The following is a 26,154-nucleotide window of genomic DNA, read 5'->3' on the forward strand; positions in this document are numbered from 1 at the left end:
CTCGAGGAGCCTAAGAAAGGAGAGCTCCACACAGACAAGTCCAGATTTACATCTTGAACTCTGGTCTAAGGCTACTCTGGCTCTGTTCATGCGCTATGCTCTCCCCCCTCCCCCAAATCAGCAACTGCAGCCTTTGCCACTACAGGAAGAAATTCCAGGGAATCTGAGCCTTGAAGAGCTCTGGAAAGCTCTAGGTCATCCACAAAAGCCCTAAGCCTACTTAGGAATCTGCACCTCCCTTCAGGGAGACAGTAATGGGGAAAAAAAAAATCACTATTTTGGGTATGCTCAGCTCTAAATGCTGAACTTCCTGCATGAGAATGTCAGAAATTAGCCCTGCACAGGATCAAAGCTGCACAAAACCAATGGACCTGATGAATAATTTGAGCAGGTTGTTTCATCTGCGTTATGTGCTGTCTCCTTTCTAAGACCAAGCTAAATAAACAGTCTCAGTTTTCTGCCCTCTTCCCACCCTTTTTTTTCTTGAAAAGGCAGAGGCAGAATGGTGGTTTAAAATGCAACATGATATTGACAAACATAAGAGAAATGTTCCTGTATAAATTTTTTGCATACAACTGGACAACATACTGTAGCCACTTGGTTAAAAATATTTCTAATACAGCTGGGCTTATATTCTGTAAATCAAATACATGTTATGGCTGACTGGGAACATAAAATTTGGCTTCTCACGTTCAGGGAGTGGAAGAAAAGAGCAACAGTTATAAATTCTGAGATAGAAGAAACGGCTAAAAAAAGTAAACTGATATTCTGAGCACCTTGGCATGAGAAATCCTTTTAATAAGGTTCTGGGGTGGATTTTTAATACTGTTCCTGTACTTACCCTTGGTAATTTACTTTGATACACTGGAGTTTATCTGTGCATATCAAGTGTTTTTGAAAAGCACATGGATTCATGTCACATTCTGACTACATACAATCAACCCAGAGCAGAATTATTAAAGCTTCTCCTTACACCAAGGGAAATGGAAGAAAAACATCTTGTTTGTGTATTGGGAAATTCTTATAAACAATCCTGCCAGGCTAAATTGGGAGCTGTTTTTCACATAAAAGCAGCAATTTATTTTAACAAGGTTCACAGAGACACACAAAAATAATCAGCAGAGAGCATGAAATAGCATGAAATTAAAGAAAACTCTGAACATAGCTGACAAGCCTGGAATAATTTTTAAAATATAAAACTCCAATTAAAAAAATTATTTCTGTACACATTTTATTTAGCTTATTTATACTAAGCTCTGCTGTATCATTTCTTCCTCTATTTACTTCTGTCCTACAGAGATAATTTGCATAAAAGATGGTTATTTATGATCCAGCTAATTATCTCCCAGTGTTAATTTTGAGCCTGCTAGTGTTCTACAGCAACCACAGCACATCACAAGACCTACACTTACAAAATATAACAATTTAAAATCATGTATATTAGCCCACAATGAGAAACCAAAAGCAGTTTTGGGTCAGCACCTGCAGCTTTAAGTCTTGATCATGTCTTGAGTTTTAGGGCTTTCAGCTCCTCTAAAAACATGGCATTACTTTCAGAGAGAGATGTCAGGTGTATGTGTGTGTAATAAATGGATGTCAGACTTTAAAAACCTTTTTTTAAAAAGGGATTATTGTACAATCTTATTAGCCAAACACTTAATGATCAATAATGTCAGAAACATTTTAGAGACAACAGAGGAGGTAAGTATCTTCTTTAAGAAAAGGGAACAACAGAGGCTCCCAAAATTTGCAGGGAGTTAGTGACAGAACTGCAATTTCAATTTTGTAACTGGAGGTAACCTGCCCTTCCCTCACGAGAATGTTTCCTTTTTAAAATGTAGAGGGCATTTTCCAACCACTTTTATCTGTACTGCAAAAGCATACATAGTTTCAGAATTTACCACCCCTAATGTGCATCATTCACACAGTGCAGCTGGAAGAATCCCTTTCCCTCCAAAAGCTACTTTGTGCTTAATCTAAAGGATTTTTTAAAAACAAAGCCTACCATCTTTGCAGGTCTTTCCATTCTCGAGAAGTTTCACACCAGTGGGACATGCACACTGATAAGAGGGCTTGGTAGGAGACATCAAACACAAGTGGGAGCAGCCACCATTATTAATTCCACATGGGTTTGTAGCTGTTAAACACAAATCACACAGATTAATGCTTCTGATAACGAATGACCTCATATCATGTGTTAAGACACATACGGCATTTGAGTGGTAGAATCAGTGGCAGCAACACAGATTAAAGGAGGAAATGATAAACACAGAACAAGTAAAAATTACTTCCAAGTGTTGAGTAGTGGGGTATTTATGGTACCAAAATGCATGGATGTTGAATGTTTCCCTTCTTGGGAAAGCAGCACTTAGCTCTAAACAAGAATTGTTTCAGTTCTGCTCTTCTCATTTTTACAAACTCCTCAGCATACTGGTGCTGAATGTACACATAAAAACAAAATGCAAACACAGTAGATTAACACAATGGTTAAGACAGTGGTTACTACACAGAGCTAGTCCTGCTTGATACCATCTGCCAAATTAACACTCTGTTCCACTCAGGAACTACCACGTCAAAAAATAAAAATACTGTGTTGCCTGAAGTTATGGTACAGGAAACAGAAAAATATGACAACAGCATGAATGTGTCAGGCAGAAAAAAAGTAAGAGATGTGAGGTTTTCTTGTACCTAAAAATCCCTGTAAAAAATGTAGAGAATATCTGGTTTCCCTTTGGGTCTTTTGCTATTCTCTGCACTGGAAAAATTGCATCATGACGTGACTGAAGCCACCCAGCACCATACAGAAAGACTAATTAAGATTTCTGCAAATCAGTTCCAGCTTGCAATTAAAAAAAGACAGCAAGACAGCTTACCATTTGGCTGCCTCTTCTGGCTGAAGGCATGGATATCCATGGGAGAGAAGATGTTGGAATGGATCTCACGCAGGTCCTCCCCGGAGTACTTGCTGCAGGCCAAGATGGAATGTGTGTTCCAGTCAGTCCAGTACAACGTGTCCCCAAAGAGTGTCAGAGCAAAGGGATGGGGAAGGGAGCCTTTAACCACTGCCTGCCTAAGAGAGCACAGGGAGAAAATGAATGCTCAGACACAATTCATGCAACAGTTTTGCCTGGACACGGCTTCTGTGAAAAGAAGTTTGGGTAGTGTTGATCAGAATTTTGTGTTTATTTATTTTTGGGAAACAAATATGCTGCCCTCACTTTAGGGAATGATATGAAGGAACAACACAGGAATACTATTTTCAGGCTGCCTGCTGATGCTAACTGAAATCCTCACAATTGTTGGTACCTCTTGTCTCTTGAACAGTCCATACCTGTAGGGCTCTCTGCCACCACATGAAAAGGGGTAACACCAGCTGATTTATGCAAGTCTGACTGCTACCTGCTGATACACCACGTCCATCAATTCCAGCCTCAACAGATTTCAGACTGACACAAATTGCTCAATTAGCTATCCATCCATCTCTTCCAGTTTTGGTCTTTTGAACCATCAAAATAAAGTCATTTTGCACTAAAAAGAAATCCTGAAGGTTACTCTCATTATTATGATAATTATTAAGCTATTGTTTTTACTATAAGCAGCACCATTAAACTGAGTTCTAGTGATTTTCTGCCATAGTAATGGTATAATTTCTGAGCAAACTGGGTCACTGCCTCTCTCCAGGTTCACAAACAAAATTAAAGACTATACCATATATTTTATGTATATATACAAAGACATGCTCATTAGCCATCACAAATATGCAGTACAAACATTACAGAGAGTTTTTCCAGGTTCTTGTGATATGTAGAAACTAATTATCTGTACCTAAGATCCTCAGAACTGGAATTAAGTAGCTCAATTCTTATTTTTATTTTATTCAGAATGACAGAAGAATTTAAGAGAGGACTACAGAGGTCATCTGGACCAACACCCTGCTCAAAGTAGGACCACACAAGTACTATTTACATGGGTGCTTCTTCCCACCTCCTTTCTTCTGAACTGCCTAAGTGAAGTGTGCTCCCATATAGGCAAGGTCCTTCTGAACAGTGGGGATCCCCATCCCTTTCCTGAACTGGAAGCACAAGGGACTGACACACAGCCCTGCTACTCCCTCAGAATAAGGCCCATTGTGAATGCTAGCCTCCCAATTTTCTTCTTGCAGGGAAGACTAATTATCCATCTATTCACTGAGAAAACACCCCCATACCATAGGCATCACTTCTGGAAAAAAGTCTAACTGAAGTGGTTTAACAGACAACAAAAATACTCTTATTTTCCAAATATTTGCTGTTGAAATATAAGAAAAGAGTATTATTAAAGCAAGAAGCTTCAAGGTGCCTTCTGCCAACGACTTTGAGTACAAAGAGACTATAGTCATTACTGTTCTTTCACCTTAGCTTCTGGAAAAAGATGCATTATCTTTAGGCTTCTATTTTTTTTCTACTTATGAGAAAAAGATATAGAGATTCCTTTGCTTGTCACTCTAGTGTTCCAATTCTACACCAAATGAAATCTTCTATTTCTTGGTATTTTGCACTCAAAAGTAGGACATATTATCTTTTCTTTCTTATCTCTGACTGGAGTCAAGTATATATTTGCTTTTAATTAAATGCACCAACTAAGCATCTTACAAAAGACCATTGTAATATAATTTAAAGCTGAAACCTGCCAGCCAAACACTGAAGCCAGAATGACACAACACATTCGAGTACCATACTAAGTATAAAGGCATTCTAAATCTGCAAACATTTTAACCAACCCTACTCCCAAACCCTAAATATCTTCAGATTTGAATTTTAGTTTACAGCAGGCTTGGAGACTAAGTCTTTATATATGATATATTGTGTGACATTTGACAAATGACACATATGACATTTTGTTATATGAAACAGAAGCAATGCAAGTCTAAAACACTCACTATAATGAAACCTGAAGACAGCAATTCTCTTAAAAGAGAAGCCAGATTTTTATGAAGCATTCTGACTATCTTGCTTTAAAACAAAACCAACCAGAGGGGAAAAAAAATAAAAAACCAACAGAGAGGAATTTTGCATGTGATTTTTACCCACCAATAGTGGGAGTACAATCAGAGTACAATAGCTGCTCTTAGAAATGCCTAACTTTCAGACAACCATCTATTCATATGACAATGCATCGGGTGAACTGTGACCCTTATTTAAACCAGCCCTTATCTAGAGAGATTCAGGAGCCCTTCATTTGACTGTGCTGTCAGTCACAGCCTTGAAGCAATTACTCCTCAACTCGTATTATTTTTCTCAGCAGATATAAGGTTGCAATGCATGAAGATGGCTTTGGGCCCAAACACAAGTGTGCATTTCTTGCATCTCATTAAGATCAGTATTACCAGTAACATGTACTCTGTAATCTTTGTTTCCAGCAAGCCATTACAAGGTGACAGCTCACTTCCAACCAGCAAAACCAGCAGGGCTTTTTCCCCCTTGGAATATCCCCTACAGGCCACACTTGCAGCCCTGCTGAACAGCAGCCACATGATGTGTGCCAGCACAGAAGCAGTGGCTTGAATTGAGCGCAGTGAGTCTCCACACCCTAATGAGGAGCAAGAGGAAGGGGTTGGAGTGCCCAGCTATTAATAAACAGGAAAAGGAAGAAGAGAGGGAGCAAGAAATGACCTTCTGATTGATCAGTTATGCTTCAGCATGGCCTACACTAGGAACTGCAGAGCTCTGCCTTTGGCAAGCAAGACGAGAGATGCTGACTTCTGCCTTGACCGATTATTTATTAAATACACCCAGGAGGATGAAGGTGACCAGAGTGTCACCTGTGGTACTCAGCTGCTGCACAAAGCTGGTGGAAGCAGGTGCCTCCCACCTCCAGGGTGCTTCACAAGCACCCACACAGGGTCAGGGAGCAGAGAGGTCTCCACATTCCTGGCCCTGATCTGGGTTCCTGTTGGGCTGATGGGATGTGACAGCTCCTTGGTGGCAGCTACACTGTCAGGCCAGGCTTCACTGGGACAAGTGACAGAACAGCAAAAGGCACTCCAGCCCATCTTCCTTCACCAGGCTCCTTGGCTCCTTCACACTGCTGCACTTGGATCATTAGTCTGGCTTAGAAAGAGACGCCAGAGACAATGGGAAAGGGAGAGCTGGGAATAAGGAGTAATGTTATTCATTCAGGAGACATCTCCAGGGCTTCAGCAAGATGCAAATTGGCTCTATATTAGATGGTGCTATGCACACACAAACTTTAATAATCTTCCCTGCACCAGGCATATAATCACACAAATTTGCCATAAAAATCTGGATGGTGACTGACATTTAAAAGGCCACCACCTCTGTTGGGTTGGCTGGAAAGAAAATGTATAAAGGGACAGCAGAGAAGGAAGGTGAGAAGAGAAAGAGAGAGAGAGAAAACAAGCAGTTTCCACAAAAATTAAATTCATTCGGTGTTGAATGTCATGATTTCCCAAATAGATTTATTTATCATCACCGTAAGCGATGCCATTACAATAAATACTTGCTATGGTAGAGTTTTCTACTGTTTGGAGAAAATATAGATCCAATTTAAACAGATTCACCTTTGTTCTATTCTTGTTCTGTTAAAGAGTTCTGTGAAACACTTTGTGAAGATAAAGGAAACAAACAATAAAGAAGTTAAAGTGGGAATTACAAAAGGGACTACCACATTCTGAAATAGAATAGATACATGAAACTTCATAGACATAATACGTGTTTCAGACAGACTAAACTCACTTGAAATAAAAATTAATAGCAAAACGACCAAAACCCCATTAAATTCATATCCCTTATTATAACCAGGATTTCCTCAGTCTGCCTTTATTCCTTTTTCAACTAATACTAGCATTCAAAGCTACGTTATAACTATGACATTTAATAATCCAGATCACCAAAAGAAAGCCACTAATAATCAAGGTAATTTAAATTTAAAATATCATAGGAACTAGTATTTTCCCTTGTAGAATATTAACAGATGTTTTATATCCAAGCATAACAGCATTTCTCCATAAAAGTAAACAAGCAAACACTTTCCATGAACAAAATTACTTTTATTCATGGTGCATTACAGTTTTCTAGTCTCGAGATCTGATCAGAACACCTGCAGAAAACCTGGGGTACTTTAGATGTTCTGGCCTGTATGTCTCTAAGCCATTAACATTCCAGCTTCACAGTAGCAAAACTCCTTTCAGATGACCCCTGAGGCTGCCTGTGCTCAGTCTCCAGGGTAGGGTGCAAGCATTTTTGACATTTATGTTTCACTCCATTTCTCCACTGTCCCCATGGGGGATTCCATACCTATTACTATCTCCCAGGCTATCAGAAAGTGGGGAAAAAAATATCTGCTTTTAGTGCTCATCATATTAAAGAAAGCATATAAGAGGTTTGCACAAAGTAAATTAAAATATTTTAAACAAAATCTTATTTGCCATCTACTGAATGCTTAATGCTTTCAGTATTAACAAAATTACAGGAATTGCACATCTTCAGCTTGTGACAACTGGAAATGTTAGCAAGTGGCCAAAGCACTCAGAGCATAAATCAAATGAAGCAGGATCAAAGATTAATATACCACACGAAGGATGCCACAAGGAGGGCAGGGAGCTCTGGTTCCCTCAGCTCACAGGATTTTCTCTCCTGCCAACCTAAAAAAAAACATTTGCAAAGCAAACTCAGAAAACTAAGCTGCATTTTTACCATGAATGCTTGTCCAAATATTCCTATCAGAAGACAAGCCTGCTTTTAATCACCTGAGAAAGTAAGCAAGAAACATGATTTGTGGGATATAATCTCTCCTTCCAGACCTTTTGCCACTTCTTTAAGCCATAATTGCCACATGTTTCTAGAAAGAATATGTAACAAATGGGTCTAGCCATGACATTTATTTCAAATCCCATCTCCAATGAAAGTCTGAAAAAGTCAATCAGAAATCAAATCGTGGTTGAGAAATGAAGTCACCCTGTGGGTCATTTTTCAGGCAAACAGATGTTTTGAAGCTCCACTTTTCCAGGTGTTTTTTTTCAGAAGCACCCTGGGGAAGAACCAATAAATTCACTCCAGCTCTATGTCCAAATCATCTAATTTATTCAGGTTTATGCAGGATTCTCTAGCAGTTTTAATTAGGGCATTATTTGGCTTCTGCACTGGCCTGTGTTGGTGAGGTATTGAAACAGGCTTCTCACCACTGACTGGTTCCTCTTCATTGCTGGAAGGTGTCAAGCAATTTTATCTCCCAGAAATACACAGAAAGATATAAACAGAACATGAGATTTTATACCTTGTACATAGTGTCGTGTACTGCACACATTATAGGCAAAAAAGGAAAAATTCCTCTTCCAAATGCAGGGATACAGTATTTTTAGTGTTTCAACACATCTGCAACTAATCATCTGGCAGACAGACATGAGCCAATGCTTGAAAAGAGAAACTAAAAAATCAATGCTGGAGTGCAAACTTAAGACATTCACCTCTTGCAAGAGCTTCCCAGTTTTCTGACAGTTGCTGAGAGTATGTTTTCTTCCAGTGGCCTCAAAAACCATCTCATTAGCACAAACACTTCCTGGGGGACCTTGTAAGTGCATTTCCCTTCAGCCAGTAACGTGTTAACTTATTAATTAGAACTGCTGCTGCAGGGTAAAGGAAGAGGAAATTAATTCAAGAACTGCTTTAGCAGGCCAACCTATCTTGGGGACTCTACTCACAGGAGAGATGTCTGCATTTGAGTTTTGTTTAATTAGTCCCACAAAAAGCAACTGCTCCCTCTGATAAGAGCAGGGCAAGAGCTGCAAAAAAACAAAACCATCTCTTCTATGCATCAATTTAGTTCTTTAATTATTGCATTCTGACATGAAAAACTGTTCGTTCCTTTCTCTCACTGGCAAATCAAGGGCATTAGTCATCAAGTTCTTTGCTCTTCGCCTTTATTCTAACGAGCCCAACACTGGAGCAGCAAGGGCTAGTAAATCCCAGGGCTAGCAGGTAATGAACCATAATCATCCCTGTAAAATTTGCTAGAGAGGTTTTCTCACGAATTTATGGCTCTACCACATATTTAACTGACTACTACTGCCAGAGCTGGCATGATGCACACTGGGTTTAGTGGCTCACTGTGACTCCAGTCCTACTGGAAGAGGTGACAAAAACTCCACCAAACCCCAATAATCAGGGCTTATAATTTGTTTCTCTCTCTGCATATTCCTTCCACCAGCCTGTTATACTCTTTCACTTTCCAGACCCCTGCAAACAACAAGTAAAGGATTCATGTCTGTCATGCACCTGGGATGGGGCAGCCCTGGCTGCACGGACAGCCTGGGAAGGAGAGGCTGGAAAGCCGTGCCAGGGAAAGGGACCTGGGCTGCTGCTCAGTGCCAGCTGCACATGAGGCTGCAGTGCCCTGGGACACCAGGGACAGCCCTGTCCTGGGGACACCAGGGACAGCCCTGTCCTGGGGACACCAGGGACAGCCCTGTCCTGGGGACACCAGGGACAGCCCTGTCCTGGGGACACCAGGGACAGCCCTGTCCTGGGGACACCAGGGACAGCCCTGTCCTGGGGACACCAGGGACAGCACTGCCAGCCGGGCCAGGGAGGGACTGACCCGCTCTGCTCTGGGCTGGGGCAGCCTCTCCTGGAATACTGGGTGAAGTTTTGGGTGCCACAAGATCAGGGAGACATTAATCTGTCAGAGAGTGTCCAAAGCAGGGCACGAGGATGGTGAAGGGCCTTGAGGGGAAGCCGTGTGAGGAGCAGCTGAGGACACTCGGTGTGTTCAGCTGGAGGAGACTGAGGGGAGACATCGCAGTCACAGCTTCTCCTGAGGGGAAGAGGAGGGGCAGCCCTGAGCTCTGCTCTCTGGGACCAGGGACAGACCCGAGGGAGCGGCTGGAGCTGTGTCACAGGAAGGTCAGGCTGGATCTCAGGGAAAGGTTCTTCCCCAGAGGGTGTGGGGCACTGCCCAGTCTCCCCAGGGAATGGTCACGGCCCCAAGGCTGCCAGAGCTCCGGGAGCGTTTGGACAACGCTCTCAGGGATGCACAGGGTGGGATTGAGGGGTGTCTGTGCAGGGCCAGGGGTTGGACTCAGTGATCCCTGTGGGTCCCTCCCAGCTCAGGATAGTCCATGATTCAGATCAAAGCAATTCTCTGAGATATAAATCTTAAAAAATTTAATTCTTTGTAATGCCAGCTGTAGAGAGCTAATATTTAGACTATGGGAATAAAAGAACAAAAAAGTTTTGGCTTTCTTACAGATTTAGAAATACATCACAAATTTCTAGAGAGAACTCCTTCCAAATTTTGTCTCTGAGGTCTGAACTTCAATACATTAATACCGTCAGTGACACCAATTAAAATATTTTCCTATACACACTGTATTTTTTCACCTTCCAAACCACAAAATCACTTTTCTCTGAACTGTTTGATTTCTTTTCTTTTTGATAGAAGGATGTTAGTTCCTACCAAATATTTCTCTCAAAGCAATTAATAGTTAGGCCATCCTACTTTACATGAAGCTTTTGCAATTGCTTACCTGCTACAGACTCTTTCCCATCTCCTGTCATGCAACACTAAAAAACTTGACAGATCAAATCTTTACTCATCTGCTTCCTTTTCTAAATTGCCAAAACTATCCAGATTTAGAAGACCCAATTTTTATGAAGATGTGTCTTTCAGTAACTCACCTACCTTTTTCATTTCAATAGTGCCAACTTCCAGAAGTATGTATTTTCCCAGACATGCTGACATAAGGTAAAGCATCAGAAAAACTAGTAACACTTCACAAGGATAGAATCTGTTCTGATCAAGAGAAATTTAGAAACAAAATACCTCAAGGCAACTAAGTATAAATATAAAGCAGCAATTTAGAAGAATGGTCTAAATATCAAGGAAAAAATATCATCAGAACTGGCAGCTTCTAAGTAAACCAGAGTCTGGTTTAACTTAGATTAGGTACTTGATAATGATCTTGTTCTCCCACACTTAACTCTTAAGGAAAAACCCCTAATCAATAGCCCTCTTAAGAGATGGTGATGGAAAACTGTAGGTGGGGGTTTTTTGTTGGTTGCTTTTTTTTTTAGGGATTGGAGATGGCTAGGAAAGAAGACTAAAGGCTTTGTGGGTTCTGGGTGGTTCAGCGGGGTGATTTTTTTCCATGGAAAAGGAAAATCTAAAAGGTTTTTGCTTTGGCTGCAGAATCAGAAACTCTGTTTTCTAGTATTAATGAATCAGTTACTGAAAAATACGATGAAAATAATTAAGAGATAAAGTACAGAATTACAGCTGTAAAATATCACATTGAAGAAGCTGAATTTGTTGGGTAACCAAGACAGTATCTAAACAAAAAACCCAAAAAACCCCAAAACCAAACAAAACAAAAACAACCAACCAAAAAAACCCCAAACCACAAAACCCACCAAAAACACCACTTTGGATAGCCCCAGAAGATGTTTTTTCTTAATATTCACAGCAGAAAAATACCACTCCATAAAACCCCACTGTAGAATAGTCCAACTTCTGCAGCTCTTTTTTTTTCCCTCTTATGATATAATTGCAAAGAATAAAAAATGAAACCAAAATGCCTGGATACAGATGGTGACTGTTTTTTGCATCTTCAAAACTTTCTCACATGCCTAGGGTAAAACAGGTGCTGCTGGAATTGGTTTGTGCCTCTGAGTGCTTAAGGGAAGTCATATGTGCTTTCCTTTCTAGGGATGACTTCCCTTTCTGCCCCTCAAATACTCATATATTAGCATACTGCCACAACATCTTCCTGATAATGAAATGTATCTGAAAAATAAACCCAACCTTAAAGCATTTGACTGTTTTGGTTTTTATGGCTGTTTAAGAAAGAATCAGTAGATCTAAAAATCTAAATTACTTGTCTATATGGGTCTTTATTGCAGGCTTAACTAATTCCAGAGGATTTACTGTGGAATGAGATAACTCAGGTGACTTCTGTGCCATGAGGCAGCTTTTGGACACAGCTGTCTGCACACACACAAGGCTGGTCAGCCCCTTGCACCAGGAATATTCAGCACCTCCACAGCCTCCTCCCCCAGGTTAACCAATGGCAGACCAGGGAATAAACACCATGAAAATAAAAACAGAACGCCAAAGCCAAGTATATTTACACCACTGTGCAACAGATCACTAGCAAGAGAGAAACTGCAAAGATGGCAGTAGCAAAACAAGATGGAAAAAGCAGAAGTGCCAGCAGGAAACGGTGAAGTAAAGGAAAAAGAAAGGCTGCAAACACCAGATAAAATAAAAAAATACTCAGATTGCTACTGTATATGATAATTTTTATCCTTTTCCCTCCATTACTTGAAAACTTACGTGACAGTCTTCTTTTTTGAAAGAATCTTTATTAAGTATTTCTCTAATTTCGGTACTAAGCTTTCTTTCTTGTGAAACAAACAGCACATGAAGGACTACTTCAAAATAGATACCCACAGTTATGAATTAACCAAGCTAGTCATAATACTTATATCCAAAGACACAAATTTAAAACTGCTTGCAACTGCAGGTACTTGCCATGAACAAACACCATTACAAACATACTGCATGACCTTGTGATTGCTTACAAGGCAGAATTTAGGAGTAAAGTGATGTAACCTTTCAAACCAGCACTACAAAGACATTGTGGAGTTCAAAATAAATATCACAGGAAGACAGTGGACACGTTTCATGCATGTTGCCTGTGGTCCTACTTGCCAGTCCACACCAAACAATGATGTTATCAACAGAGTTAATTTCTTTATGTCAAATTAACATTTGTGGTGAAAGGTGGGCAAGTCCCTAAGAGTCCAGAACAAAGGGCACAAGAAAGGATATTTCATGGCCAGCTAAACTAGCAGAAACATCACAAAAATTTGCAAAGAACAACCCCACAAAAAATCATCTCTCCACATGACACCTTGGGCACAAACTAACTGATTTATTTGTGTGTGCAAGCAGTACTTGTCAAAGCTCATCTATAGAAGAGTCATCGCCCAAATTAGAGATAAACACATAGACACAAAGTACCAGTTATACCCTTAATTCAGAAGTAGGCATGACTGGATCAAAAACAATCACTTCAATGCTATAAAACTGTTAAAGGAAAACAGTCATTTTAACATAGCTCTCCTGTAAGGACTGTTTTCCACTAATTTCCCAGCCCCTAGGATTAATGAAACTGAAATACTGATATATGATGATCCATTTTCTCCTATTATCTTCTGCATTTCTGAATACCACAGCAACACTGCACAGAAGACCTACTGCAAAGAGAAAATTTTGCTATATTCTTGCACAATTAAGAACAGGATTCGAGGATTTTTTAATGGAACTGGTTCTGAGAAAAGTCTTTATGAGAGTTCCAGAATACCCTAAAGAGAAGCTTCACAGTGCTGGAAAGGTGAGGATGGTGAAGGGTAAAAGTTTCTGACAGCACTGGTGTGCAACACAGATGACAATATTGCTTAGACAGCATCTTCTAAGAAAATCCCCACATTACACACATAAACCAAAAACTTCTTACCTATGACTTCCATCCAGATTTGATTTGTGGATGAAATTCAGTTTAGCATCTGCCCAGTAGAGTTTCTGTTCCTCATAATCCAGCGTCAGTCCGTTTGGCCAATAAATGTCCGTGTTCACGATAACGGAGCGGCTCGAACCATCCATCCCAGCTCGTTCTATCTTTGGCACTTCTCCCCAGTCTGTCCAGTACATGAACCTACAATTATTTGGAAACAGAAAAGATAAAAAAAGAAAGAAACACGTATAAATCTAGAGCTTTCAGTAAAGACAAAAGCACTCTCTGGTCTGCAGAGATAATGTCTGTGGAGCTCTGCTCTACTGGGTAAAGGGCACATACCCTTGTGAAACAAAACAATGTTACTTTACAAAAAGCTGAAGAAAAACAATTTAAGGCAAGCCCACAGTACTATATCAGGTTATACCTACTTATGTTTCTTTCTTTCCTTGGGTCAAGTGAGAAAGTTGGAGATATCCAACAGATCTTGACAATAATCTGAAAATTCATCATCAAACAGCAAAGGCAGATATTACAAATTGTCATAAAAGTACAATAGTTTCTCTGAATTGTGTCAGAATTTAGGGGGACACACAAGAAGGTGTGTAGATTTATAGCAGACACAGGTGCATATGATGCAGTGAATTTGTTTTGATGGAAGATCAATTCAATTTATTTCCAGAGAAATTCTGAGACAAGCAGCTAAGTCAACATGTTTAGAATCACAGCTTGCATCCAGTAACTGAGAAAAACACTAAAATCTTTTAGGACTGGCCAAGCAAGTTTTAAAACATGTAACATATATCAATTTTAAAACATTATTTAACAAGTAGTGGGGAGCGGGAAGGTACTCAGTTGCATTTTAAACTGAGGCAAAGCGAGAGAAACAACTTTATTTTGGCTGGAGACTAGCAGGAGTTAAGAATATTTGTCCTTTTTCTGCAGGTGGTAGAAAATGGATTTTCTTTTGTGGGTTGTTGACAGAATGCATAACTAAACTGAGGTAACATAAAATATAAACAGATCAGCCAAAGTGTGTCCACGGTGCTTGCTCTGTTTTGTTGTTGCAGCTGGAACAGACTACTGTCCTAAATTGCTTTTCATAACCTTGTGACATCTGCCAGCATTACCTGCTTGTATCTGTGCTCCCCAGCCTGGCTCAGTCAAAACAATCCCCATTAGCAAAGACCTGAAGCCTTTAATCTAACTCAGATCATCACACAACCACAACAGGTCAGGGTATGGTACCCACATGTGAAGAGGCCTAGACACCCATCCTCTAAAGGAAAACAAATGTGCAACACGTTTAAGAAACACTTGCAGATGAAGTTACTCTTGGCAAAGATTTATTCTATCATTACTATTACTATTATTATTATTATTATTATTAAGAGTCAGGAAATTCCATGTCGTATCTTCCCCCTTAATTCATATCTCCAGCAGGTTTGCTTTAATGTGCAGCAATATTTGTGGACAGAAATGTGGTTGATTAACACAAATATTGTCCTATTTGATCTCAAGTGAGTAATTCTTCATGGAGGAACACATTTATCTTAACATAGAACACAAAAATATCTGAAAGAACAAGTGAGATTTCTGTAGGCACAAACCACTCAGACAAAGTCATTTTTCATCAGGAAGAAGGACAAACGCAAAATAATTTCCAGATAGGTAGAACAGTAGCAAAGCACCTGGTCAAGCTATGCAATAAGAATTCACACTTGAAAAAAGAAATATTAAAAAAAGGCCGGCAGCATTTCACCAGTGAGCATGTGAGTAAGAAGAGAGATTTACTTTTAACTTCTTTAAGACAGCCCTGCTTTGCCCCAGCTGTCAAGTCTCAGATTTTCAAATCAAGGTTAATAAGTTTCAAGGCTCTGACCAGCCTGCTGGACTGATTTTTTTGGGCTGAAACAGCTCATTAATTGCTGTACAGCCTCATATTCTTCTCTGTCTCGCTCTCACCTCTCATGCATGCTGCAATTACTCAAGCAAAAACAGGTAAGAGTAGTTTGGTAAGAAAGAAAAGGCTTCCCAGACTTCACAAATCCAGCCCTATTTCATTTGTCAGAGGAAGACACACACACACAGAGAACTGGCTTTAAGATTCAGTATTTCCAATCAGCTCCAGTGACCTCTGTGCACTTTCTTCAACAGTTTGGGGTTTTTTCACTATCACCTTTGTTTTCCTGTGTCTTGCTTGAAAGCCTGTGGGTTTTAATGTCTCCATTAAAAATCTTTGGAACCAGCCATGCTCCAGCTGATGACAGCCATGCAGACAAAGTAGGGGCCATTCTCCCTCTCTCCCATCCTCTTCAAATACATTAGTTATTTCAATTAAAAATAATAATAAAAAAAAGCCACCACCATAACTCATGGGAGGGAGCTAAATATTAAGAGAAAAATAATGCCTTGTGCTAAATCATCTAGTTATACCTTGCAATACAATTAAAAGCCAGGAATCTAGATTTTAATTTTACCAGCACACTCTGGAAATGGTTGTGAGCTGTTACCAAAATCTAAAAGAAGAAGAAAAACAACAAAGTGAACTTTTTTTATGTGCTTGTAACTTTCAGTATTATAGAACCATGCACTCCTTCAAACAGTTAATGAACGTCAAGTATTTGACATACATTTATAGAAGAGAGGAAGGTTCTTAGACTTAAAAAAAATAGTTTGTGTTTTGTTTGACTGTGGCCCAGAATGTTGGTTTATCTTTAAGCTTATCCCATCATTAAAAATTACGAACAAACAGAGAAAGAGTGTTGATAGTTTTTTCCTACAAACTGTTTTCTATATCTCTTTAAATCTAGCATTTTTTTGGTTTTGCATTCTGCTGCATAAGGGGAATCCAGGTAATAAAACTGCCTCCTAAAAGGCCTCAGAAATCACTATGCACTGTAGAGTTGTAACTTCACAGTTTTGATTTGTCTCCAATAGAAGGTTTTGCCATAGCAAAACAAAATCCCAACCAAAAAGGATGAAACAGCATGTCTCAGTTCATTCTGCGTGATGAACAAATATAACAATTAACAGAGCTTTTTTCCCCAAAAGCCCATAAAGTCTAGGCACTCTGATGGCAGAATATCCCCCATCCAGAGAAAAAAGCTCACAGATTACATGCTGTAACTTAGCAGTGATTTCCAACAGTACGCAGAGAAGGAGAGAAATTTATTGCCAGCACCCATCAGCTTAGCAACTTTCTGATCCACCTTCCTGGATGTTATTCAGTGGCAGGAGCAGATGCTTAACTAGGACAGCTAATTATTTGGTGAGGTCCTTCACAGTGAAGGCTCCAACTCTGCAATTATGCTTGGTAAAGGCCCTAAGAACTTGTGAGCTCTACAGGGAGCTGCCAAACTTCAGAGCCTGCAGCAGCCCCTGTGGAGCTCATCAGCTCTGCAGTGCACCCTGTGAAACAAAAGCCTGCTCCAGCTCCAGCAGGACTGGCACTCCTCTAACCAAAAAATACAAAGTGAAACACGAGGCACTGGAGTAGTTCAGGAAAACTATGCACAATAAGTATGTTTGGTTACTGAAAATAGCTCTTGACTTGAGAAGAAATGTTCAGGAGGTTACGAAAAGACATTTGAATCAAGTGACCCTTCAGGTAGCTGAACAGAGACTCTTTCTGAGGGAAGTTCACAAAGGGAGGAAAACTGCAATCCAGAAGCACACAGCAGTATTGAAAGACACAGAAAATGGATTTTCAAATGAGGGGACTAAAAGTATGACAGGAAGGTTTTAATAACAAGTTTTTCAACCGACTGCAAAAGTCAGAAAATATTTTTGGTCCTCCAGGAAAAGCAAAAAATGTACATATAAATTAAATATGGAAATAATTCTTCATAAAAGAGAGGAAGAAATATCCTTTGGGGATACAATCAAGATAAACATGAGAGAAAATATGTTGTTAGCTAGCTGAGCACTGTACTCTTTTACAATAGCTTGTCTCTGTAAATAAGTGTATTAGATGATTGAGTGGATTAGTTGAATGTAATTTTCAGAGCTGCTTTACAGTAATAGCTTATGTTAATATTCAGTGCAGCCAAGATTATTTTCTGTGCCAATTACCCTATCTGCAGCTTTTTGGTTGCCTCTACACCACTCTTGCACATAAGAGGAGCTATGTGAGGAACAGGTGTGAATTAAGCAGGGGGACAGTAAACATCCTAATGCACTGAATCTTACTTTTTACCCTTATTTTGGGTTCAGAAGCCCACGGGTTCCAACAGAGCTGCAGTTTCCCCTTTCAGGTAGGCACACCTGGCTCTGAACCACCTGCCTTAAACACTGCTATGTACATGGGACAAAACCAAACCAAGATTTCTTACAAGATTTCTGAAAACCAAGCCTGTTTTATTTCACTCTTCTGCAAGGCACCAGTGTGTCCAGTAAATGACTGAACGACCCCCATGTGATGAAAATGCTTGAGAAGCCACAGCAGTGGGCTCAGCTGTGCCTCTTTAAATGTCCCCATCCTGACCCTCCACCCCCATCCCTTGCACCTCGGGGAGGCTGGAGGATGAGCACAACTCCACAGGTGCTTGGATCTCAGCTATTGAATTTTCCAGCCCACACCATCAGCACCAAACCCAGACAGAGTCTGTGCAGCAACTGGAACACAATGACCTGTGACAGGGACACCTCAGTGTGGCATCACTGCTCACACAGCAGGAACCTGTGCAGGAACAGGGGTCATTGTAGCTAAATTACTGCAGCTCACACGTCAGGGATGCTAAAGACTCGACTGACAAGTGTGAGGAACCCATGTGTAAAATTCCATGTGTAAGTCTGCTATACTCACCAGGCAAAGCTCTACCTTTGTAGACACATATTTTGTAAGGCACACAAATATTTTGCCCTGTACACTCTATACTGGTTCCCTCAAGATGAAGATGCTGTCCTGGTGACTGCACTTTAATGCAAATGTCTGCATTTATCCTAGGACATCAGGATACTAATCAAGCAAACCCCATCTGTAAACAGAATGGCAGTGAGATGATTTTCACTTTGGAGCTCATTTTACTCTCCTAGTCAGACCTTATTTAGCAGGAGAAATAAAATCATCACCAGACCTTCCCTTTTCTTGCAATCACTTTCTAAATTAAGGGATAAATGCAAACATTCCACTTTTGGAATGAAGAAAAGCTGCAATGAAGAGATCAAAAGGTGATGCTTTGTCTTTAGCTCAGTATCAAGAACGAAGTATAAAATTAGAGTTCATAAACCCTGAGAATAATGCTGTAGAAAAGCCACTGAAAGTCTTTCATAATAAATCAACAGAGAAGCACAAACCTAGATGATATTCTTATTTCATAACCAAAAGAAAAAACTCAGTATTCAAGCGAGTTACCACGCCCTCTGTTTTCCAGTATTCCAGTTTAAAGAAAATGCTGGGCAATCTAACAAAACAGATGAGAGATTGTTTTTCGTTTTCACCCAGACATTTCTGAGGGTCTGTAGGAAGTAAGGTTTGATTTAGCTGTCAAACCAAATGCACTGATGCACTGCAGAGTCTCATGCATATGGTTGTCCTTTTGGCCACAGACCACAGGAGAAAGAGAAAGATATTCATTAAAAAACAAGAAGCAGCTATCTTTTTGCTGAATGCTCACAAAGGCAGAATTTTAATTGTTTGAGCAGGTGGAGAGGTCTCTTGCTCCTTGAACTTGTAAATTAACCTATCTCCAGACACAAAAGATCTAATAATGTGCTTGCCACAGTAAGGAAAAAAAGCCATTTTTTGGTTTCTCCTAGAGCAAGCAGGAAACAAAGCTTGTCAAAACTCAGCAGCACTTGAAAAACAGTATTCAAAACAATTTCCCCAGCTTAAACAAAAAAAAAAAAAAAAAAAAAAAAAAAAAAAAAAAAAGAAAGAGGGATACAATTTCCCCTCTCTGTTACCCATTAACAGCATCCCTAGACCCCTGCTGACTGCAAGACAGAAGTAAGATCCAAATGTGCTTTGGAAGACTCCAGCCAGCCCCTGGCACAGAAATCACTCCAGATACAATCCACCAGACCCTGCCAAGTTCAGACAGCAGGTAAGCCAACAGAAAACTAAAACATAATTACTGTAACAGGAGACGGACAAAACAAGAGAAGAAAATTCCTTGCCTTCCTTCCAACCTACCTTGGTTCTTCAGATATAACATGAAAATAAAGGAAAGAAAACCAGCTGGTGGTTTTGACAGACTCTCAAAAAAACAAACACACTAACAAAAACACCACAAACCAACAACTGTGACAGAGTCTCTCACGGGGCCAGGAAAGCAGCTGAGCCAAGGCAGCGTGCTGGGTAACTCTGCAGGGCTGAGTGTCACAGAGGTCTGCTCTGGCAATGCCCCCAGCACTGCCCAGGAGGAGCCCACACACACAACACCTTCCAAAGAGTTCTTTAGGAACTACAGAAAGGTGCAGATCTCTATGCACCTGGGAACTGAACAAAATTATGAAAGCTAGTATAAAAGAGTATTTAGCTACGTTAAAACTACAAGTGGGGAAAGCAGTGAGAACACAGGAGGATCACAATTCTTCATCTTTCTCAGATAAAATTGACCTTCTTTGTACAATCAAAAAATCTGTTTCTTTACAGGGACTTGCACTAAGAATATAAACATTTGTACTGCACATATTTAGATTGTAAATGAGGATTTAGAATTCTGTAATTAAAAAGAGCTTGGGGTTGAAACTAGACAAGTCAGCTACTACAATAATTTTTCACTCCTTGCATTTTCAGCTCAGTTATAACCAAACTTGCTTCTTATAAATCAATAAAAAACTGGGAGAATTATTCTTCATATCACCCTACACATCCTGAATTTAGGAAGGGCTGAAAGATTTCTCACTATACTTGTATCTTACATTGAAGCCCTAGAAACCCAAACACTTCTCCATGGCAAGAGAGCACAGCCACTTATGCCGGTTGTGTTGCTCAGTGAATGAGGGCAGGACAGACAAATCTGCCATCTGGCATTCTGGGCTGTCTCTCAGAAATAAAAATTTAGGCATCCCCCACTGCTGGGCAGGGTTTGGAGCTATGAACTCTGTTCCAGGCACTGCACAGATGCATCACCCACACCCAGAAAACAGAATGTACTGCTACAACCACCCCTGCAATCCTTAATGCAGAGTCAGCCTACAATCTTTAACCAAGACCCACTCTTGAATGAATTCAACTTTATTCTCTGATTTAATGGAAGTTCACTCTAAGTTGGGGCCATCAACCCCCTGATGCAGTTCACCATAACATCAAGGGGGTACCTGTGCTAAAACACTGAAGGGCAGGATGGCACAGCCAGGAATAAGAGAAGATTATGTCAAAAAAACTATCAGAGCTATGACCTGTCTCCCATCAGCTGAAATTGGGGAATGACGTGTTCAGTATCAGGAGATCTTTTTGCAACTTTTCCTCTGGGAGAGTTCTTTTTTATCATTCAAAGTCTTTCATCAGTAAAATATCCCCTTGTCATCCAGCCCCTCTCTCAGTACACAGCTACCAACTGGATGAGTTTTATGTTCCTGATTCCTGACTCCTCCAAGAGGCCCTACAGAACCCTAATATTCTGCCAAGCCATGCTGAATCTTACCCTCCATCACATTTCGGCACTCTGCTAATTGTTTTTTCATAGTTTTCATCCTATTGTTTAGTATGTAGATCAGTCTTACTTACATGTAACCATCATTTTTAGGCTTTTTTAAAAATTCAATTAATTCATGCTATCTAGGGGTTCAGTACATTTTCAGTGCAGCTCCTGCCCTTGTGATTTATCAGTTTGTTGATATGGAAACCAACCTGATGCCACTTTGATCATCCACCAGAATCACTAAATCACTTTTTCTCCTGTAAGAAAGTGGCACACACACACCAAATCATCTTTTCATACCACAAAATGACATAAAATATGGCCTTGTTTTTACCCAAAAGCTACATGATATTCATTACAAAACAAACCACAAAAAAGGGGGTGGGAGGAAGAGGAGAGATTTCTCTATAGAGGGTAAGAAAGACAGACATAAAGGGATACATTGTAATTAATGCATAATGAGACAGGTTAATTACATGAGATTTGGTCAGGGACCTAATTCTGGAGATACAAACCTAGGTAGACTTGGCTTTTATTATGAAACCATGTCTGCCCAGAGCACTTAAAAAGGTCCACAAAATGTGGTCTGAATACTGGCCAAAGACTTCATACTCAGATGGAACATGAGTTCCATCACTTCATTTTTACACTGAAAACACTATTATAAAATAACTGAGGTTATAAAATAACTGAGATGTCTGAGACTTCACTCAAGCTTTTTCAAGATTAGGTTTTGCTATAAAGGAAGTAAGGATGCTTCTACTTTTCCATGCCTACTGTAGACAGCTACATATTAAGTACTTGGATTCAATTTTTAAGGAAAAAGTGCATTCTACAGCAACTATAATGCACCTGGAATTCTGAAGTTAAAAATCACAGTATTGCTTTACTGAAGAGGACAAAGTACTTGTACTCCAAAGTTCTTACAGTCACAGTGCTCAGGGTGAAAAGGACTGGGGCCAAAAGACAGCACTGAGCATCACTGTAGAAAGGTTGAGATTTGTGACCAAGCCACATACAGCTTACAGGTTGTGCTGTATATTATTTCTGTCCCAATGCAAAGTATGGTTAATACATCTGTGTTCTGGGTTTTCCTTTAAGCTTACATCTTTCATGGAAATGTGTAACATGCTCGTACAACCCAACCCCTCGAAGTTTTGCATCAGCCAGTGCTTGTAGAAAAACATAAATAAAATCCCACATCATGTATGCATATGTATGGATGTTCTTCTCCTCAGGAGCTGAGTTTGTCCACCAGTGATCAAATCCAATCCCAAGTGCAACAATTCCTGAAAACTGACTGCATACACTTCCAAAAAAGTGGTCTTATGCTCTACATTTAATTTACTCCTTTCATATCAAGTCCCCTTTTAGTCTGTCCATTCCATGGTCTGCTTCAGATAATACTTTCCTTTGTTATAAGTCATGAACAGTAATCCCTTCATGGTTGTTATCCAATTTTACCAAAGGCTTTAATCTGCTTTATTGACAATTAGTCTTTAACTACTCTTCTCTGAACTGAACTGTAAAAAAATGGATCTCTAGTTCTGCAACTGAACAAAACCCCTCAAAAACCCAAACAAATCAACAAAAAACCCAAAGTTTGGGATTACTACTGCGGACAAAAATATGTTTGGAAAATTAATTATATGAAACAATTCAAATAGAGTAATTCTAATAATATAGAGAATTGGTGGCAGCAGTAAGAATTTCCCCCAAGTGTGTAAGAAATATAGATGGGTTATTTATCCAAAAGAAACTTAACTCTTTCTAACCTTGCTCCTCTTCTGTTTTGTGGACTGCTGTGAGCTGCCAGGATAGGTTGGTTTTGCAGGGTTAACAGTGAGGACACAGGACCAACTCTTTAGATAACAAATGGCAGGTGACCAGACACTCAGACAGGAGTGACAGCCCCAGACCTTCCTGCTCTTACACTGTGAGGGTATAAAAGGCCAGGGTTTCCTTTGTTCAGGGCCTCACAGGCACCCAGCTCCAGCTGTGATTTTGTTATTTAGCTAGTGCACCAAGATAAAATCATTTTAAGGATTGACCCATGTGCTGTGGGAATCCCACAGCCACACTCTGCTATGGGAGCCCTGGTCTGCCTGGGTGAGGGAGGGCTGTGCCCTGGAAGGAGGTTCAGTCCCAGCTCAGGCTGTGCAAGAGCCACTGCCAGAGTGGCCCTGGATGGTCCAACAGGGAATTTCCCTCAACACTTGGGTACCTAAGTGTGCAAAAGAATATCTCCCCTCAAAGATTGCTTTCTGGCTGTCAAACTAAGAAATAGGATTTGTGCCTTTCTTGAAGTCCCAGATAACCGTGAAAGAAATAAGACTTGCTCAGTTTGGCAAGAACTGAACCTTCATTTATATCCTAATGAGAGGTTATTATGTGGGTTTTTTGTTCTTTTCAAAGACAGAGAGTCATCAAACTGATGTCACTAAGGCAGTTATACCTAGACTAAGTGAAGTCACCAACTTCAGCATTTTAAGCAGGGCCATCATCTCCTCTGTAGGTAGTTCCTTCTAGAGAGATATGAAACATCTGTCAAAGCAGAGACTAGGAGTTCTTCTTTTAACACAAAAGCCAAACAAACTTCTCCTAGATCATTTAAATAAAGTTCACATAAAGAGACTGTTACAAGAAAATGTAGTACCAGAGATCTGTGTACTGCTTTTTCTGTTGTGCATCCCTTGCAATGAACTGGATGTTGACTCATGTGGACTAATAGGCAAAAGAAACAGAAAAGAAAACAAACAGAAAAAGCCCATAGCAACTTTCTCTGTGAACAATGGAATGAAGGATCACCTAGAAACAGGCACTTCAAGCTAGATTCCTTGAAGTTTAATGAAAGCAAAGGCACTGAATGAAGCACGTCCAGCAGGTGCAGCACGTGGAGCAGGGTCTCTCCCATGTGGGTGCCCTGGGCTGGGAGGCCACTGGGAGATGGAGCTGGGGCCCAGTTTGACCAAAAATTGAGCACCAAATTGCAAAGGTCAAACTGGGAGTAACACAGATACCTGCAGTATTCACACATACATCACATATGAGCTACTAATGGTGCTTTATCCCTGTTTTTAGGCTGTCAGCTCCTAGATCCAGCAGGTTTTTGTATGCATGTGCTCAGTGTTAGTTTAACATAACCCAATCTCACACATTCAATGTGAAAAGCTGTGAACACTGCTTTTCTCAGCTGCACAAACCTCAGATGGATAAATCTGTAACCTCAGAGGAGCTAATTAAGAGTACCACAAAGTTGTGCAGCAACCCTTTCCTTTGCACTCTTGCATGTGACTCAAGGTCAGAGTGAAAACTGCCATCGATCACCAGCTAACAACTTTTGGCTTTTAATCACATTGGCAGAGGTAGCAAGAGGTTCTAGATACCCATGAATGAAATATGTGGAAAGCTAGACAGCCAGGACAGTTCTTGGTGGAACTTTCTGAACACAGCAACATTAGCTCTTGTGGTAGCTCTTATGGGAATGGCTTGCTGCTCTTTGGTTCAACCTCCCATGGGAAGCACTTATCTGTGCCCAGACTGATTTTGAGCTGTGCACATTTAAAACCAAATTATCAGAGCAAACAGGTATTAGTTTGCAGAATAACCTGTCACTAACTGTGCCACCCCACCACAGTAGTATCCACACCCTCAGGCAGCTGAAACATTTAGTTAACAGCTGTTCTGACAGCACTGGGGTGGTACGTGAGGTCCTTGAGCTATTTATTTTGGCAGTACAGTGATGCTACTTCTTTTCTGTTCTCCCAATCCCACCTGTAGAAGTAAGAAATGCATCTTGTGCTAGAAGCTGATGGAGCAAAAACACCTACCAAATGATAAAAAAGATCTGTTAATAACTGTGTATATTTCCTCTTTTGCATCTGCTCATATTTAAAGACAATACAACTTTCACAAAGTAAGCTGCTCATTGCTGAGACAAAGATTAACAAATCACAGGGTGAATTAGAAGGCTGCTGTTGCAATTTAATGACATTGCTTTTGACAATAAGTAATAAAGACAGCTATTTCCGCATTTCATAGTGTGGACTTCGATAAGTCAGCAAGAAAATCAGACCTTTAAATAGGGATGTCATATAACTTGAAAAGTTATAAGTGTCTTAAAGTCTGTAATAATCTTAGAGAAAAACCACCAGTGAGCAAAAACTAGAAAACTGATATGACAGCTTAGTACCCATTTAAAAAACGACTGCCTGTGAGAACAGCAAAGAGATAAATAGCATTCCTGTATGTCAACCAGATTATACAATGGAAGTATACAGGTCAATAAGCACAGGAAGCTAAAACTTCTGACAAGGGGAAGAAGCTCCAGATCTCTTCAGCTGCTCTGTTTCTGTCTCATGAAAAAAGACCTCAAACCTATATTTTTATCACCCTCTTGCCTTCTAGGGTCTACAAGACAGGTATTAGAATTCTGGTGAGCCTGACAAGCCTTGATCCTACTTTCCATCTAGGCAATACACAGTGTAGGACAAATCACAGAGACAGAATGAGGAAGAGCTGACAAAGGAATTAGGACTGGAGATGTGAAAGGGGCAGTATGTTTTTGTAGAAATAGCATTTCCCTGTCATCTAAGCCTTGCTTAGTTATCACTGCAGTGGAACAGCGTGTGACAATAACATTTAAAACAGAAAGATCTCTGTGGATAGAAACATCTAAGAGCAGGAAGGTCACAATGCTGCCACAGCCAAGAATCCTCAACCACCTTACCAGCTACCTACTGTGGAATGACTGCAACAGAACAGGAAACTCAGGGCTCCAACCATGTGACCCTATGGAAAGCTGTCAAAACAAAGGTTTCCACCAAAAATGTCAATTTTGATCAGTCGGCATTTCAACTAAAATAAATGGTCAGATAATTCTACACCTACTTCAATTAACTGAAAATCCTTTAATGAAAGTGTTAGCTCTTACTTCACCTTTTAATGCAGTTTATATGATTTACCTCTCCAAATTAAGAAGACAGGTCAGCACCTCTGCTTCTTTACATACATTTCAGCAGCACATTAGCACCATGTTTTTTACAGTCACAAGGA

At 40.2% G+C, this 26,154-nt stretch overlaps 1 protein-coding gene across 2 annotated transcripts in view; it reads right to left on the reverse strand.

Moving 5' to 3' along the window:
* Positions 1 to 26,154, reverse strand: part of LRP6 (LDL receptor related protein 6) — a 107,640-nt gene that overhangs the window by 55,870 nt on the left and 25,616 nt on the right. For both annotated transcript variants that reach the window (XM_063395334.1, XM_063395333.1), the window contains exons 3-5: positions 13,514 to 13,711; positions 2,874 to 3,070; positions 2,006 to 2,137 (exon numbers count right to left, since the gene is read on the reverse strand). In XM_063395334.1, coding sequence (XP_063251404.1) covers positions 2,006 to 2,137; positions 2,874 to 3,070; positions 13,514 to 13,711 — 527 coding nt within the window. The remainder of the gene's footprint in view (positions 1 to 2,005; positions 2,138 to 2,873; positions 3,071 to 13,513; positions 13,712 to 26,154) is intronic.

This window comes from Prinia subflava, chromosome 4, assembly GCF_021018805.1.
Source record: "Prinia subflava isolate CZ2003 ecotype Zambia chromosome 4, Cam_Psub_1.2, whole genome shotgun sequence".
Lineage (NCBI taxonomy): Eukaryota > Metazoa > Chordata > Aves > Passeriformes > Cisticolidae > Prinia > Prinia subflava.